At 39.3% G+C, this 13,872-nt stretch overlaps 1 protein-coding gene across 5 annotated transcripts in view; it reads left to right on the forward strand.

Moving 5' to 3' along the window:
* POLQ (DNA polymerase theta) overlaps positions 1-13,872 on the forward strand; it is an 84,321-nt gene that overhangs the window by 40,234 nt on the left and 30,215 nt on the right. For all 5 annotated transcript variants that reach the window (XR_004989678.2, XM_036448289.2, XM_045583958.1 and 2 more), the window contains 4 exons: positions 840-3,925; positions 6,635-6,778; positions 7,958-8,154; positions 12,086-12,326. Coding sequence is in view for 4 of the 5 variants with exons in the window: in XM_036448289.2 (XP_036304182.1) it covers positions 840-3,925; positions 6,635-6,778; positions 7,958-8,154; positions 12,086-12,326 (3,668 nt within the window). In the remaining variant the exon portion in view is untranslated. The remainder of the gene's footprint in view (positions 1-839; positions 3,926-6,634; positions 6,779-7,957; positions 8,155-12,085; positions 12,327-13,872) is intronic.

Raw genomic sequence — 13,872 nt, forward strand, 5'->3', positions numbered from 1 at the left:
TATTTTACTTCTTCCTTAGCAATTTTTATATGTCTAATTGAATTCTGTTGTATAATTGAATCAAAACTCCAAGTTTTTATCCAAGTTACTTTCATGGCCCTAACTGAAGCCTGCTTCAAGGGAAAAGTGTGACAATTTACTGCCATTTGTTTCTTCTAGTCTCAACTCTTTTCTGGTTTCTACTTTCTTTGGTCACTTCACTGTCCTTTTAACATTTTGTCCAGAGTTTGTATTATGTACGAGGATTTGTATTCAATGCAAGTTTTATGATGCTCACTTTTTTAGTTGTCTTTTTATTTATTTAAAGAATCTGTCTTAGTGAGGCCTTCCCTAGTTATGCTATTTAAAAATTGCAGTATCAAAAAAAAATTGCAGTATCACCCATCCCACCCTGGTGTTTCATTTTTGTACACAACTCTTATTATCAGTTGACATAGACTATATTTTAACATTTGTTTGTTTTCTGATTTCCCCAACTAGAATGTGAGCTCTATGAGAGCAGATATATTTCCCTCTTATTCCGTGCTATTTCTCTTTTTAAAAAATTTTTTTTATTGATATCAGAGAGGAAGGGAGAGGGAGAGAGAGCTAGAAATATCAATGATGAGAGAGTTATTTACCAGCTGCTTCTACTAGGAATCGAGCCCACAACTTGAGCATATGCCCTGACTGGGAATTGAACTGTGACCTTGTGGTTCATAACTTGACATCAACTCCTGAGTCACACCGGCTGGGCAGTGCTGTTTTTTTCCATTCGTAGAACAACTGATGCTTAATAAATATTTGTTGTGTGAATGATTCAATGCATTAATTTATTTCTTTTCCTATTCCCTTCCTAGCGCCCGAAAGGCAGTGGATGAGGAAGAGGAAGCCGTTGAAGAACGTCGGAATATGCGAACTATTTGGGTGACTGGTAAAAAAGGCTTAACTGAAAGGGAAGCAGCAGCTCTTATCGTGGAAGAAGCCAAAATGATTCTGCAGCAGGACTTAATGGAAATGGGAGTACAATGGAATCCACATTCCCCTTTAAATTCTGATACATACTCATTGACCAGCAGTGAGTCAGAAGAAAAGGAGCATAAATTTATATTCCAAACTAAGAGGTCTTGTGAAAGATTAACATCAAAGAAAAAAAGTAACACAATATTTGGTGATTCTTCTGTTAATAAATCACCAAATACAGTGCAAGATTTAGATAAAGGTAGAGAACATAAAAATTCCTTTTATTATCAGTTTCAAAATGGGAAGCAAGAATGTCGAGTACATTCAATTTCCAGAGGAAGAAAACGGGCTTATTTGAATATAAGTAAAGAGAAGCTAGAAACCTCTTTGAATGAGAGAGAAACAAGCTCTAAGAAAGTCGTTCAGACTGTCTCATCTGAGAAAACAAAAAAAGAAGCTTTGAATTTCAGTCCAGGAAAGAGGAACCCAACCTTTCAATCTTGGAAACATTGTAAGCATCTCAAACAATCCAGAGATAGTAGCCCTGTGGAAGACACTGGAATGTGTAAAATTGATTTTCAAAAACAGCCTAATCTTGTTCATTGTGAAGATTCATTTACCTCAATTAAGAAGAATGTGGAATTTAGGAGTCCAGGGCGACTTGCTAAAAATGCATCTTTATGTGCTGAGGGAAAACATAACAAAGAATTGTTCCCATCAAAAACAGGACAAAATTGTTCAAGGAACAAAACAATAACTAATGATATTCTTGTGGCACATTTTATCACAGAATCCCAGAGTAAAAAGGAGACTTGTCAGGCCACTGTTATGGTTGGCGAAAATAGAAGAGGATTAGCTCCAGTCGAGTCAGAAAAAATAGATAAAGTGATAATACAGAGTGATTCAAAAAACCAAAATGTTTGTGTTAAACACCATGATACCAATCCAATTAATCAGCCCCTGGAGAAGCAGTCTGATAAACAGACAAACATTTATACCAAACAGAAAAGAATACTAGAGAAGCAAATAGCTTGTGATACAATCAATAATTATATGAATAGAGACTCAAATGCTATTATCAAATGTATAAATTTTAATGCTGAGGAAAAGAAATCAAATAATCTTGAGGTATCCGGAGATAATATAAGCAGCACTGAGATACCCAGTGGAGTATATCTACCAGTTGGAGCATTTGGTAAATCTGGAGGCCAGCAGGAGAATTTTCTAAATACCTCTAGAATACAAGAAAAAACAGATGCTTATGCAGCAAAAGAAACCGAAAATAATTGTGTTTCTGACTTAGGATTAGTTTCTTGTGATTTTGAAGATAGTTTCTACCTGGATACTCAATCAGAGAAAATTATACAACAGATGGCAACTGAAAATACCAAACAAGGAGCAAAGGACACCAACCTGTCAACAGACATAATGCAGAAGAGCCTAAACAAACAGAATTCAAGCTCTGTTCAGAATGAGATTCACATTGCCTTCCCTGGTGAACAACATTCTCCAGGAGTGATAAATATAGACCATTTGGAACCTAAGACGGTAGATACTATAAAACAAAGTGCTGGTTCACATGGGGTTAATATCCTGACCCCAGAAAGCCCACTTTTTCATTCAACAGTATTTCTGAAGGAAAATGGCCCTTGTTTGAAAGCGAATGAACTTTCTGTTACCGACTCTCAATTAAATAGTTTTCTTGAAACTTATCAAACACAAGAAGCTATGAAAACAGTTATATCTCAAAAGAGAACTTCCACTGGTATAGAAGTAGAATGTCTGCCAGTTCCCGAAACAAGCTTGAATTTGAGTGATAGTTTACTCTTTGACAGTTTCAGTGAAGACTACCTAATCAAAGAACAACCCCCTGACGCAAGAGTGAAGGAACCCCTGCCTTCTGAAGTAATATCAGACCATTCCAGTGGTTCTCTACATCTACAATCAGAGGACCCAATGAAATCAAATATGGATGAGAAACAAGATAATCGGCAGCAGTTGACTTGTTTCGGTGACGAATCTATTATATTTTCAGAAATGGATTCTGCTCAGATGGTGGAAGCATTGGACAATGTAGATATATTTCCTGTCCAAGATCAACATAATGCTGCAGTATCTTTGGGGGCATTAGAATTAAGTGATCCGGTTGGTAATGATTATCCCCGAAGAGAAGTAACCGAAGGAGATAAAGATGAAAAGTGTCAAAAATCCAAATTAACTGAAATAAGGCAAAATAATTCATTCACATGGTCAGGAGCATCGTTTGATTTAAGTCCAGGACTGCAAAGGATTTTAGATAAAGTATCCAGTCCTCTAGAAAATGAAAATCTAAAACTAACCACTATAAACTCATCTAGTTTAAAAGGAAAAAATACAGAGTTAAATGACAAACAAGAAGTGGTTTTAAATTTGGAGCCAAATCAAGAGCAGGGAATTTCATTCTTCCCTAATATTGAAGTAAAAAGCAAGATTGAGATACAAGAGAACAATGCTGTTCATGGTGACACCCCATCACTCTTGCCTTGTAAAGAAATCGGTATAGTTGACGATAATGGACTCATTCCTCCTACACCCATTCCAGCATCTGCTGCTAAGTTGTCGTTTCCAGCTATTCTTGGAACATCTTCTGTAAAACTTCAGAAAAATAGTAGTGTTTTAGAGCTTGGTGAAAATTCTTTACTTGGCTCACCTTCAGATATTAACCATGATTTAAATCCAGAGAGTAGAAATAATGTAAAAGATGACAGTCTCATTAGAGACACAAGTTTTTCACTACAGTTATCACAGGATGGATTGCAGTTAACTCCATCCTCATGCAGTGAAGAAAGCTTGTCCATAATTGATGTAGCAAGTGACCAAACTCTCTTTCAAACATTCACTAAGGAGTGGCAGTGCAAAAAGCGATTTTCCATCTCACTGGCTTGTGAAAAGAAAAGTAATTTGACATCTAGAAGTGCAACTATTGGTGGTAGGTTTAAGCAAGGTAAGAATTAAATTTTCCCCCCCATTTATATGTAAAATAGGCTGAAATGGGACTGAGATGTTTCAGTATTGGATATTTAATAAATTTATTCAAAGTTTAATAAATTTCTCTTATGGGGGTTTACACCAGAGAATGTCTGGCCTTTGGGCTGTATAAGGCTCGAGAAATCATTTTATCTGGCCCTGCCAAGGCATTAGGGGTGAGTTAATTAAATGTTTGACCAAATATAACATGCTAATTTTTAAGTTGATAATTTTGTATGGCCCTTGAATGATGTTATAAATTTCCAAATGGCTGTTGGCACAAAAAAGGTTCCCCACCCCTAGTTTACACATAGAACAGCCTTATTGTTCAGCACAAGAGATGGTTGACCCCAGGACACGTGGGTGAGAGAGCTGAACACTGAAACCAAGAACTCAAGCTGGGAGACTGAAAAAATGTAGGCTACGAGGCGCTTTTCATTCTTCTGACTCTGATCCACTGTTGTACCTGGATAACTAGGCCTGTGTCTGTCTCTTCCAAAGTAGACCAGAGATCTCATCTAAACAGCCTTCTTACAGCAGCTCCCAACCTTAGGTCACCTGTCAGGAGTTCCAGATCAGTGTTGTCTCCTGGGACATTGACCCAATTGTCAAGCTTATTTCTTCAGGGGCCACCACAATTGGTGTGGCTGGTTCAGGAGCATCTATTAGAACCATGTTTGGTAGCTTGATCATTGGGGATGTCCATTTCTCAGATATCAGCTCTTCTATGCCATCTGGGCAGTGCCCTTTTTGAGGCCATTAGCTCTCTTTGATGGTTGCCTTCCTCATTGTCTTCACTATGTGAAGCTTTATGGAGGTCCCTACTACTTCAACTCCAGACATGCCTAGTGCTAGTGTATGCTAAGCTTTACCATTAAACACAAAATTTCCTTTTAAAATTGCATATATATATGTATATGTATATATAATACATAACATATATTACATGCTAATGTATGCTAAGGCCTCTCAACCACTCACTGTGATGTGCACTGACCACCAGGGGGCAGACACTCCTACTGGTTGGTTAGCTTGCTGATGGGGTCCAGCCAATCGGGACTGAGTGAAATGGGCTGGACATGCCCTGGAGCCCTCCCACAGTTCCTCCCTGGCTGGCCAACCCCAGGGTTCCTCTCCAGCCCCGATAATGCACCGTTGGGGTCCATTGGCCTGGCTTGCACCTTCTCGCAATTTGGAACCCCTAGAGGGATGTTGGAGAGCTGGTTTCAGCCTGATCCTGCAGGCCAGGCTGAAGGACCCCACTGGTGCATGAATTCATTCACAATGCCTCTAGTATAAATATAGAAATATTAGAATATAAGATTGTAAAAGTTAACATATATATTTTGAATATGGTCACTTTTATCATATCTTAATTGTATATATAACATGATGGTTTTTAGTTATCATCAGTGTTCATGAATTATTTTCTATTAAACTATAATGTCCTTATTTATATAATCATAAAAATACTTAGCAGATAGTCACTATATTTTTCACAATGTACATTAGTTACATTTTCCAATATTTATCTCAAGTAGAACTTGTACCTCCATTTTAATATTAGTTATGATCCCAATGCCTCTTGGATCTCTTCCCATTGAACTTTATGGTCAAATAATGCCCTGTATATTCCTGTCTTACTTCATGAAAGCAAGGGTTCTGTATCATGGGGAATAGCTGTATTCAGCTTGACAACTGATTGTGGAACTCAAAATTTTATCATATTTCTTAAATTTCTGTATTTATGAATTAATTTGTTCATAAAAGTTTGATTTGAGTACTTGTCTGATTTTCCATTCATGGAACACAGGTGTTATTGTCAAGTTTTATGTACTTTTAGTATTGACTAGCAGATAAAATTGAGCAAATTTTCTGTGCTAGAGGTTAGAGTGATAAAAATGTTTACTTACTTTTAACAAATGTGCACCAGTTATTTTCCGGGATGGGGATAAAATAGTCAATAAAATATATTGGTTTTTTACCTATGTCTTTGTAAAATTGGATATGCATTATTTTTTTTTTAAATGTTGACTCCCAACATGAAATTAGACCTAATTTTTCACTAGGAAGTAAGAACTTTGATATTTCTTTCTTTTCTTTTTTAAAATATTTTTATTGATTTCAGAGAGAGAAGGATAGAAACATCAATAATGAGAGAGAATCATTGATTGGCTGCCTCCTGCACGCCCCCTACTGGGGGTCGAGCCTGCAACCCAGGCATGTGCCCTTGACCAGAATCCAGCCTGGGACCCTTTTGATCCACAGGCCAACGCTCTATCCACCAAGCCAAACCAGCAAGGGCTCTGGGGTTCCTTAGTGTAAAGAATTGCTGAGTTCACTATAGAATTTATGTAGTGTGCAAGTGCTTTTTATTTCTGTTTAAGTTATAGACATTAAAAATTCAAGAACTTTTAAGAAATTGACTCATTTTAGTAATTATTATAGATCTATTTTACCAAATCTTTGGTAGATTTTTCTTAGTGACAGTTATCTTAATAACTTAATAGCTTGATAGTAAGCCTACAAAGATTTTACATATACCTAAAATGACTATCAAAAAATGCTTTAGGAATCTGGAAATTTTGCCTGTCAAATATTTATTTTTATTATCATTATTTTTAATGTTCAGTTTAATGGTTTTATTTTTAGAGGTTTTTAACTATTTCACTTTTTATTTACTTAGTTAGCTCCCCTCAGGAAACTCCTATTAGATTTGATGGATTTCCTGTTAAAGGTTGTGATGACATCTTGGTGGTTGGACTGGCAGTATGCTGGGGTGGAAGAGATGCCTATTATATTTCCTTGCAGAAGGAACAAAAGCATTCTGGTAAGTAATCATTAGTTGGCATAGTTACCATATAATTTTAATGTAGCCTCTATTAGGTAGTGACTTGTTTGTTGAGAATAATTTTCTGATAATTCCCTAGAATTTATTTTTAGGATTAAAAATTTTTTTTTTTTTTTGGATAGTGGCTAGTGTGTACATTATTTCATATATTAATTAGAATGAATGTTTTTAGAAACACCACTCTAACTCCCCTCTACTTGTCACATGAAACTATTAATACTTGGGGGTAGTGGAGCATCAGGGACTTCCTCGACATCTTAAGGTTTGCTTTTGATGATTGGATCATAGCAGTTTCTTTTCAGACTTCTTTCAGCCTTTTGACTTTGTCTGGAGTTCATCTCGAGGCTTTGATGAGCAAGACATCTACAGTAGTTGAATTAAACAGCCTTAGAGAAGTCTTTGGAATTGAAAAGATATGTTCTGGATTATGGTTGTGATTATCATTGCTGCACTGGTTCAAAATTAATGAGGGAACATTTTAAAGGATGCCATATAATGTTTGTTCCTGAGTAAGCATGAAATATTTTCAGTTGTTTTGCAGGAAAATATTTTAGAATGAGTAGTTACTCAAGCTACAATTTTTAAAAAATTAATCTTGACATTTAGAATTTTCTCCCACCTAAATAAATAGAGCATTATAAATCACCTAGTCTAAACCATAATTTTTCATTAATTAAGTAATTAATTAACTTTTAATCCTCACCAAGGACATGCTAGAGAGAAGAAAGGAGAGAGTGAGGGAGCAAGGGAAGGAGGGAAAGAGACAGGAGAGAGAGAGAGAGAGAGAGAGAGAGAGAGAGAGAGAGACAGAGAAACATTGATGTGAGAGAGAAACATTTATCCGTTGGCTTCTGCTTTCACCTGGACTGGTATCAAACCCACAACCCAAACATGTGCCCTGACTAGGAATCAAACTGGCGGCCCTTCAGTGCACAGGACAATGCTCAACCAACTGAGCCACTCCGGCCAGGCTATACTGTAATTTTTTAGATAATGAAGCACTTCATCTACATGCCAACATGACCTTTATAAGATCATGCTGAATTATTGATTACATGGAACTAGACTTGGAGTCTTTTTCAGCCTTTGCGTTATAGATTGCTATTTCATGTGAATGCATGTGGTTTTCTCCTTAAGACTTTTTTTTTTTCTTTTAAGAAATTAGTGCCAGTTTGGCCCCACCACCTCTGGATCCAAACCTGACTGTGAAAGACAGAATGTGCCACCTTAAATCCTGCTTTCCAAAGGAATCAGATAAAGAACGTTCTGTTATCATCTATGACTTCATCCAGACCTATAAAATTCTTCTTTTGTCTTGTGGAATCTCCCTGGAACAAAGTTATGAAGATCCTAAGGTTCTATGTCTTATTTAATTTTTATATCCTTAATTTTTTTAAGTTTAGTGTTAATTTTTAAATGACTTGGTGTTTATTTACCTATAACTGTGCACTTGAGTTTTATCCAGTAACCTCGTTCACCTAGAACAGAATATTATGTACCGAATGCCTCAGTGTAGATAAAAACAGAAATGTCACAAATTCCAAGCACTTAAGTTCATATCTTTCCTCACAATATGTTAAAATTTTATTTTGGTAGTATGTTCTAAGTTTTCTGTCTATTGTAAATTAGAAATGAAAGGAGAACTGTCAGATTTTAGGTATGATAGCAAAATATTTCAAATATCCATGAGAATAGAGGTAGGAACTAGAAGTGTGCAAGATATCCATGAGGAGAGTAGTTAGGGGCCATTGAGCATAGGGACAAATCGCCCTTGAGAACTTTCCTACATAATAGCAAAATATGATATACTCTTCATAGTGATGACTGAGTTTTTAAGAAAAGGGTAACTTACGTTATTGTAATAAACACTATCACTATAATTCATTTTTGGAAGACATTTATTTACAATATCATAGCCCTCACAGGGATATTTTTTTCCACAGTGGGTAGCGAATGCCTGATGCTTATGGAATATTAATTTTGAGTTGAGATATGATACTGCAACATGTCCTCAAATAAGTTATCATTTAACATTAAAGGAACTTACCTGTGGTTTATATTGGTTAGCCTGTGGTAAAATTTTTTTTTTAATGTGTTGTTTTGCTTAAAGTTACAGAACCTATGGACATTGTTAAGTGAGGACTTACTGTGCTTGGTTATAATTATCAATATAAATAATACAATAATTTTTAGTTTCTTAAGCTTTTTTGGCAAAGGCAGTTGCTGGAGGCTAAGTACAGTAGTTAGCATAATAAAATGCAAGAAGTTTGTCAGAAGGCTGATGGACACCTTCAGCAGGGCTAAAGATCTATCTGCATATTAATTGCCTGCTGCCAGACAGCTGAGGGCAGTTCCCCCAACCTCATGTTTATCGGACCTTACCTTTGATATGTATATCTGCTTTGCTAAAGGAAAAAATCTCTATATATAAAAAGCCAGCATCCAGAATGCCTGAACAACTGGTTGCTATGATGCCCACTGAGGCCAGCTAACTGGTCCAATTGGGGGATGGGGCTAGCCGGCCAACCTCCTGCAGCCCCTCCCCCACCTGGCCCAGCCCCTAATTGGCCTGCCCCACCCCAATAAAGGGTGGGGCCAGCCAGCCAACCTCCCACAGCCCCTCCCATCTGGCCAGATGGGCTCCTATCACCCTGATCAGCCCACAGTCCCTCCCAATCAGCCCCATCCCAGACCGCTCCCCCTTACCCCAATAAGGGGGCAGAGATGGCCAGCCAACCTACAGCCCCTCCCCCCATCATCCCGTTGGCCACAGCCCTTTGCCCCAGCCAGCTCCATCCGCAATCAAATCCTCCTACACCAATCGGGTATGGACTGGCTGGTCCCACCAGCCCCATTTGGGGGGCAAGGCCAGCTGGCCCACTCCCACAGCCCCTCCCCATGGCCAGCCCCACCCCCAAGTGGCTCCCCCACCCCCAAGTGGCTCCCCCACCCCAATCGCAGCCAGTTGCCCACAGTACCTCCCCACAGCTGGACTTACCCTGATGGGGGCCCTGATTGGGGCAGGCCTGCCGGCCAACCTCCTGCTGTCTCCTCCTCCCTACAGGTCTGGCCACGATCTTCTGACTGGAGCCAGGCCAGCCAGACCCCACCCATGCACAAATTCATGCACTGGGCCTCTAGTGTGGTAATAAAAAGTTGTGGGTCCAGAGATTTGGAGAGCCCACTTCACTAGAAAGTGGAGCCTCCCCCAGCTCTCCAATGCCTCCCAAATTTATATTTCTTGTTTAGTCTCTCAATCCACTTATGTGCAGCCCCTTCTCCAGATTCCTGAACCCTTGATGCAAAAAGACTGCAGCAGGCAGTATTATATAAACTAAAGATACTATCCTTTTCTATATTTCAAGCCAGGCTTGGTTTACATGTGATAAATGCCATGTAGTTACTTTTTTTTTTTCCTATTGAGTTTTTTAGGGTGACATTGGTGAATAAAATTATTTAGGTTACAGGTGTACAATTCTATTTGACATCATCTGGATATTGTATTGTGTATTCATCACCCTAAGTCAAGTCTCCTCTTGTTACCATTTACCCTTGCCCCCTTTACTGTTTTCCACCTCCCTCCGCTCCCACACCCCCAAATGCCATGTAGTTTCCAAACTGACCTATACTGGATATAAAAGATTGTCACATAATTTTGATGTTCTAGAATCCAAAATGGGAATATGGATAATATGAGCTTATTAAAACTACAGTAGCATCACAGATTTATGTAACACCTTTGCATAAACTACTTGATATAATTGGTTTTATAGATCAAAACACTTTTTATGCAAGAATATAAACTATTAATTTATGAAATCTCATTTCTATAAGAAACATTTGCCAACTTTTACAGTAGATTATCTTATTTAGTACCTCATAAAAGGGTTCTCGTCACAAATTTCTAAAGTTGTGGGGGGAGATTTCCACATACCTCTAACAATTCTCTGGATTCCAGTCTAGTGTCCAATTCCACTGAATTCTGACAACTAGTGTCAGATTGTCTGTCCTACAAAATGCCCTGCCACCCCTTCAGACTCCAGCCACAGTCCCAGGTTGTTTAGCTGTGCTTCTGACCAACCATCTATAAATAGGAGGCTCTCACCACCTTCTCCTTTAGTTTAATTAATTTGCTAGAGCAGCTCATAGAACTCAGGAAACCAGTTTACTCACTATATGACCAGTCTGCTACAAAGGATATTAAAGGATACAAATCAACAACAGATGAAGAGATATGTGGTTGTGGTATGTGAGCAGGGGCCTGGAGCTGCCATTCCATTCATTCACCAATCTGGAAGCTCTCCATACCCTCTCCTTTTGTGTTTTAAAAGGAGGATTCATTACTTAGGCATGTTTGATTAAATCATTGCCCCTTGGTGATGGGTTCAGTCTCTAGCCCCTTCCATTCTCCATTGTTACATGAATTAGGAGCATTCCAAAAGTTACCTATTGACCTAACAAAAGACACTTTTATTAGTATATTTCTTACCACTTTGGAAATTCCAAGGTTATTGGAAGCTCTGTGCTAGATATGGAGCCTGGGGACAAAGATGATATTTATATATTTTTTATAATTTACAGTATCTCACCCCCCCTCCATAAAACTACATTCTTAACCTACAAAAGAAGTAATTGAGCCATATAATAATTGTTAGAATTATGAACAGGGCCTAGATCTCCTTTTTTCAAAATCCAGTTTTGATCTGCTAGATCTAGTGTCAGTAACTACAGGTCATCTAGTCTCATTTGGGAAACTAAAAATAGCAATCAAACAACCAATTGGATGGTCATGGTAACAGGCCTTCATCCTGAGGGGAAAGCCAAAGGCTTTCTAAAACAATGGATTTGAACTTCTAGTGATAAAACATTTATGTCTCACTTCTGATTTTAAGAGAGAATGAAATAAACCTGTAACTTTATAGGCCTATTTTTTATTATAGTAGCTTAGCCAACATCAGCCTTAGTGGAGAAAAGTCCATCTTCTTTTTCAGAAACATGGTTTCAGCTAGCTGAGAGGGACTGGAGTTAAGCCTACTTAAGAACTAGGTCAGCAGGAGCATTGCAGTAATGGAAAAGTATATTTTCCTTTTTTGAAGATCACTACTCTTATTAGTACCAAAAATGAGTCCTGATACTGTTATTCTTTATTTTCTCTTTTCCTGGGAAGACTTATGAATAAGTATTAAGTGAAAATGAGCTTTCTTTTTCCCCCTTTTAACTTAAGTGTACAGAAATGTCTTTGAAAAAAAATCAATCAAGAAAACATCCTGATTGCTATTCTTTCAGGTGGCATGCTGGTTACTAGATCCAGATTCTAAGGAACCGACTCTTCACAGCATAGTTACCAGTTTTCTTCCTCATGAGCTTCCACTCCTGGATGGGATAGAGACTGGCCAAGGAGTTCAAAGCCTGGGACTGAACATCAGCATTGAGCATTCAGGGCGATACAGAGCATGTGTAGAGTCCATTCTCATCTTCAACTCTATGAACCAACTCAATTCTTTGTTGAAGAAAGAAAACCTTTACGGTAAAGCAAAGTTCCTAGCATATTTATGCTGTTACAAATAGGTGATAATTATATATTTAGCCACTTTTTATTATAGAAAAGTAAATTACACTTTTTACACAAACCCTGTTGTTGGATTGTCTAGTACACGAGTCCACAAACTTCTCTGTTGAAGGCCAGATGGTAAGTATTTTTGGCTCTGAAGGCCAGATAGTCTCAATCACAAATATTCAACTCTGCCATCATAGCACCAAAGCAGCCATAGAGATGAAAACTAGTGTTACAACAAAACTTTATTTACAAATAGGCATCTGCCTCTAGTTTGGCCAGAATTTACCAGTCTCACACTCTACTGTAATGAAGAGAATTAGTGATGTTTTATTCATGTACTAGAGACTTGGTGCATAAATGTGTGTATGGATGGGGTCCCTCAGCCTGACTGGCGATTGAGGCCTAACGGGAGGCCAGCCAGGGGAAAGGGCTGCAGAAGGTTGGCCAGCCATGGGCGGTTGGCTGTGGGAGTGCACTGACCACCAGGGGACAGCTCCTGCATTGAATGTTTGCCCCCTGGTGATCAGTGCATGTCATAGCAACTGGTTGACCCATTGTTCCAGCTATTCGGTTGTAACAGTTGCTTAGGCTTTTATATATACAGACAAGAAGCCTGGTGCATGAAATTTGTGCATGGGGGGGTGTCCCTCAGCCTAGCCTGCACCCTCTCCAATCTGGGATCCCTCTCATAATCTAGGACTGCTGGCTCCTAACTACTAGCCTGCCTGCCTGATTGCCCCCTAATCATTCCCCTGCCAGTCTGATTGACATCTAACTGCTCCCCTGCCAGCCCGATTGCCCCCAACTACCCTGCCCTGATGGCCCAATGGCCCCCAACTGTCCCCCCACCAGCCATCTTGTGGCAGTCATCTTGTGGTGGCCATCTTGTGGCAGTTATCTTGTGGTGGCCATCTTGTGGCAGTCATCTTGTGGCAGCCATCTGTGAAAACATGAGGGCGTCGTGCGAGGGCCACCTAGGCTTTTATTAGTATAGATTGCTTTTATATTTGAACTTTATCAAATGATTTTTATTCACATTTAGAATATATCTTTCATGGAATTAAAATGTGAACTGTTTCTCCAATCTGGGCCATCTCTCTCACAATCCAGGACTACTAGCTCCCAACTGCTCGCCTGCCTGCCTTCCTGATTGCCCCTAACTGCTTCTGCCTGCTAGCCTGATCACCCCGTAAGCACGCCCCAACCCAGCCTGATTGATGCCTAACTGCTCCCTTGCCAGCCTGTTTGCCCCTAACTGCCCTCCCCTGCAGGCCTGGGTCTTCCTCCCCAACTGCCTTTTTCTGCAGGCCCTGTCGCCCCCAACTTCCCTCCTCTGCTGGTCTGGTCATCCCTAACTGCCCTCTCCTGCAGGCTTGATTGCCCCCAGCTGCCCTCCCTGCATGCATGGTCCCTCCCAACTGTCCTCCCCTGCTGGCCTGATTGTCCACAACTGCCCTCCCTTGCAGGCCTGGTCCCTCCCAACTGTCCTCCCCTGCTGGCCATTTTATGGTAGCCA

The sequence above is a fragment of the Pipistrellus kuhlii genome, unplaced genomic scaffold (genome assembly GCF_014108245.1).
Source record: "Pipistrellus kuhlii isolate mPipKuh1 unplaced genomic scaffold, mPipKuh1.p scaffold_m20_p_2, whole genome shotgun sequence".
Lineage (NCBI taxonomy): Eukaryota > Metazoa > Chordata > Mammalia > Chiroptera > Vespertilionidae > Pipistrellus > Pipistrellus kuhlii.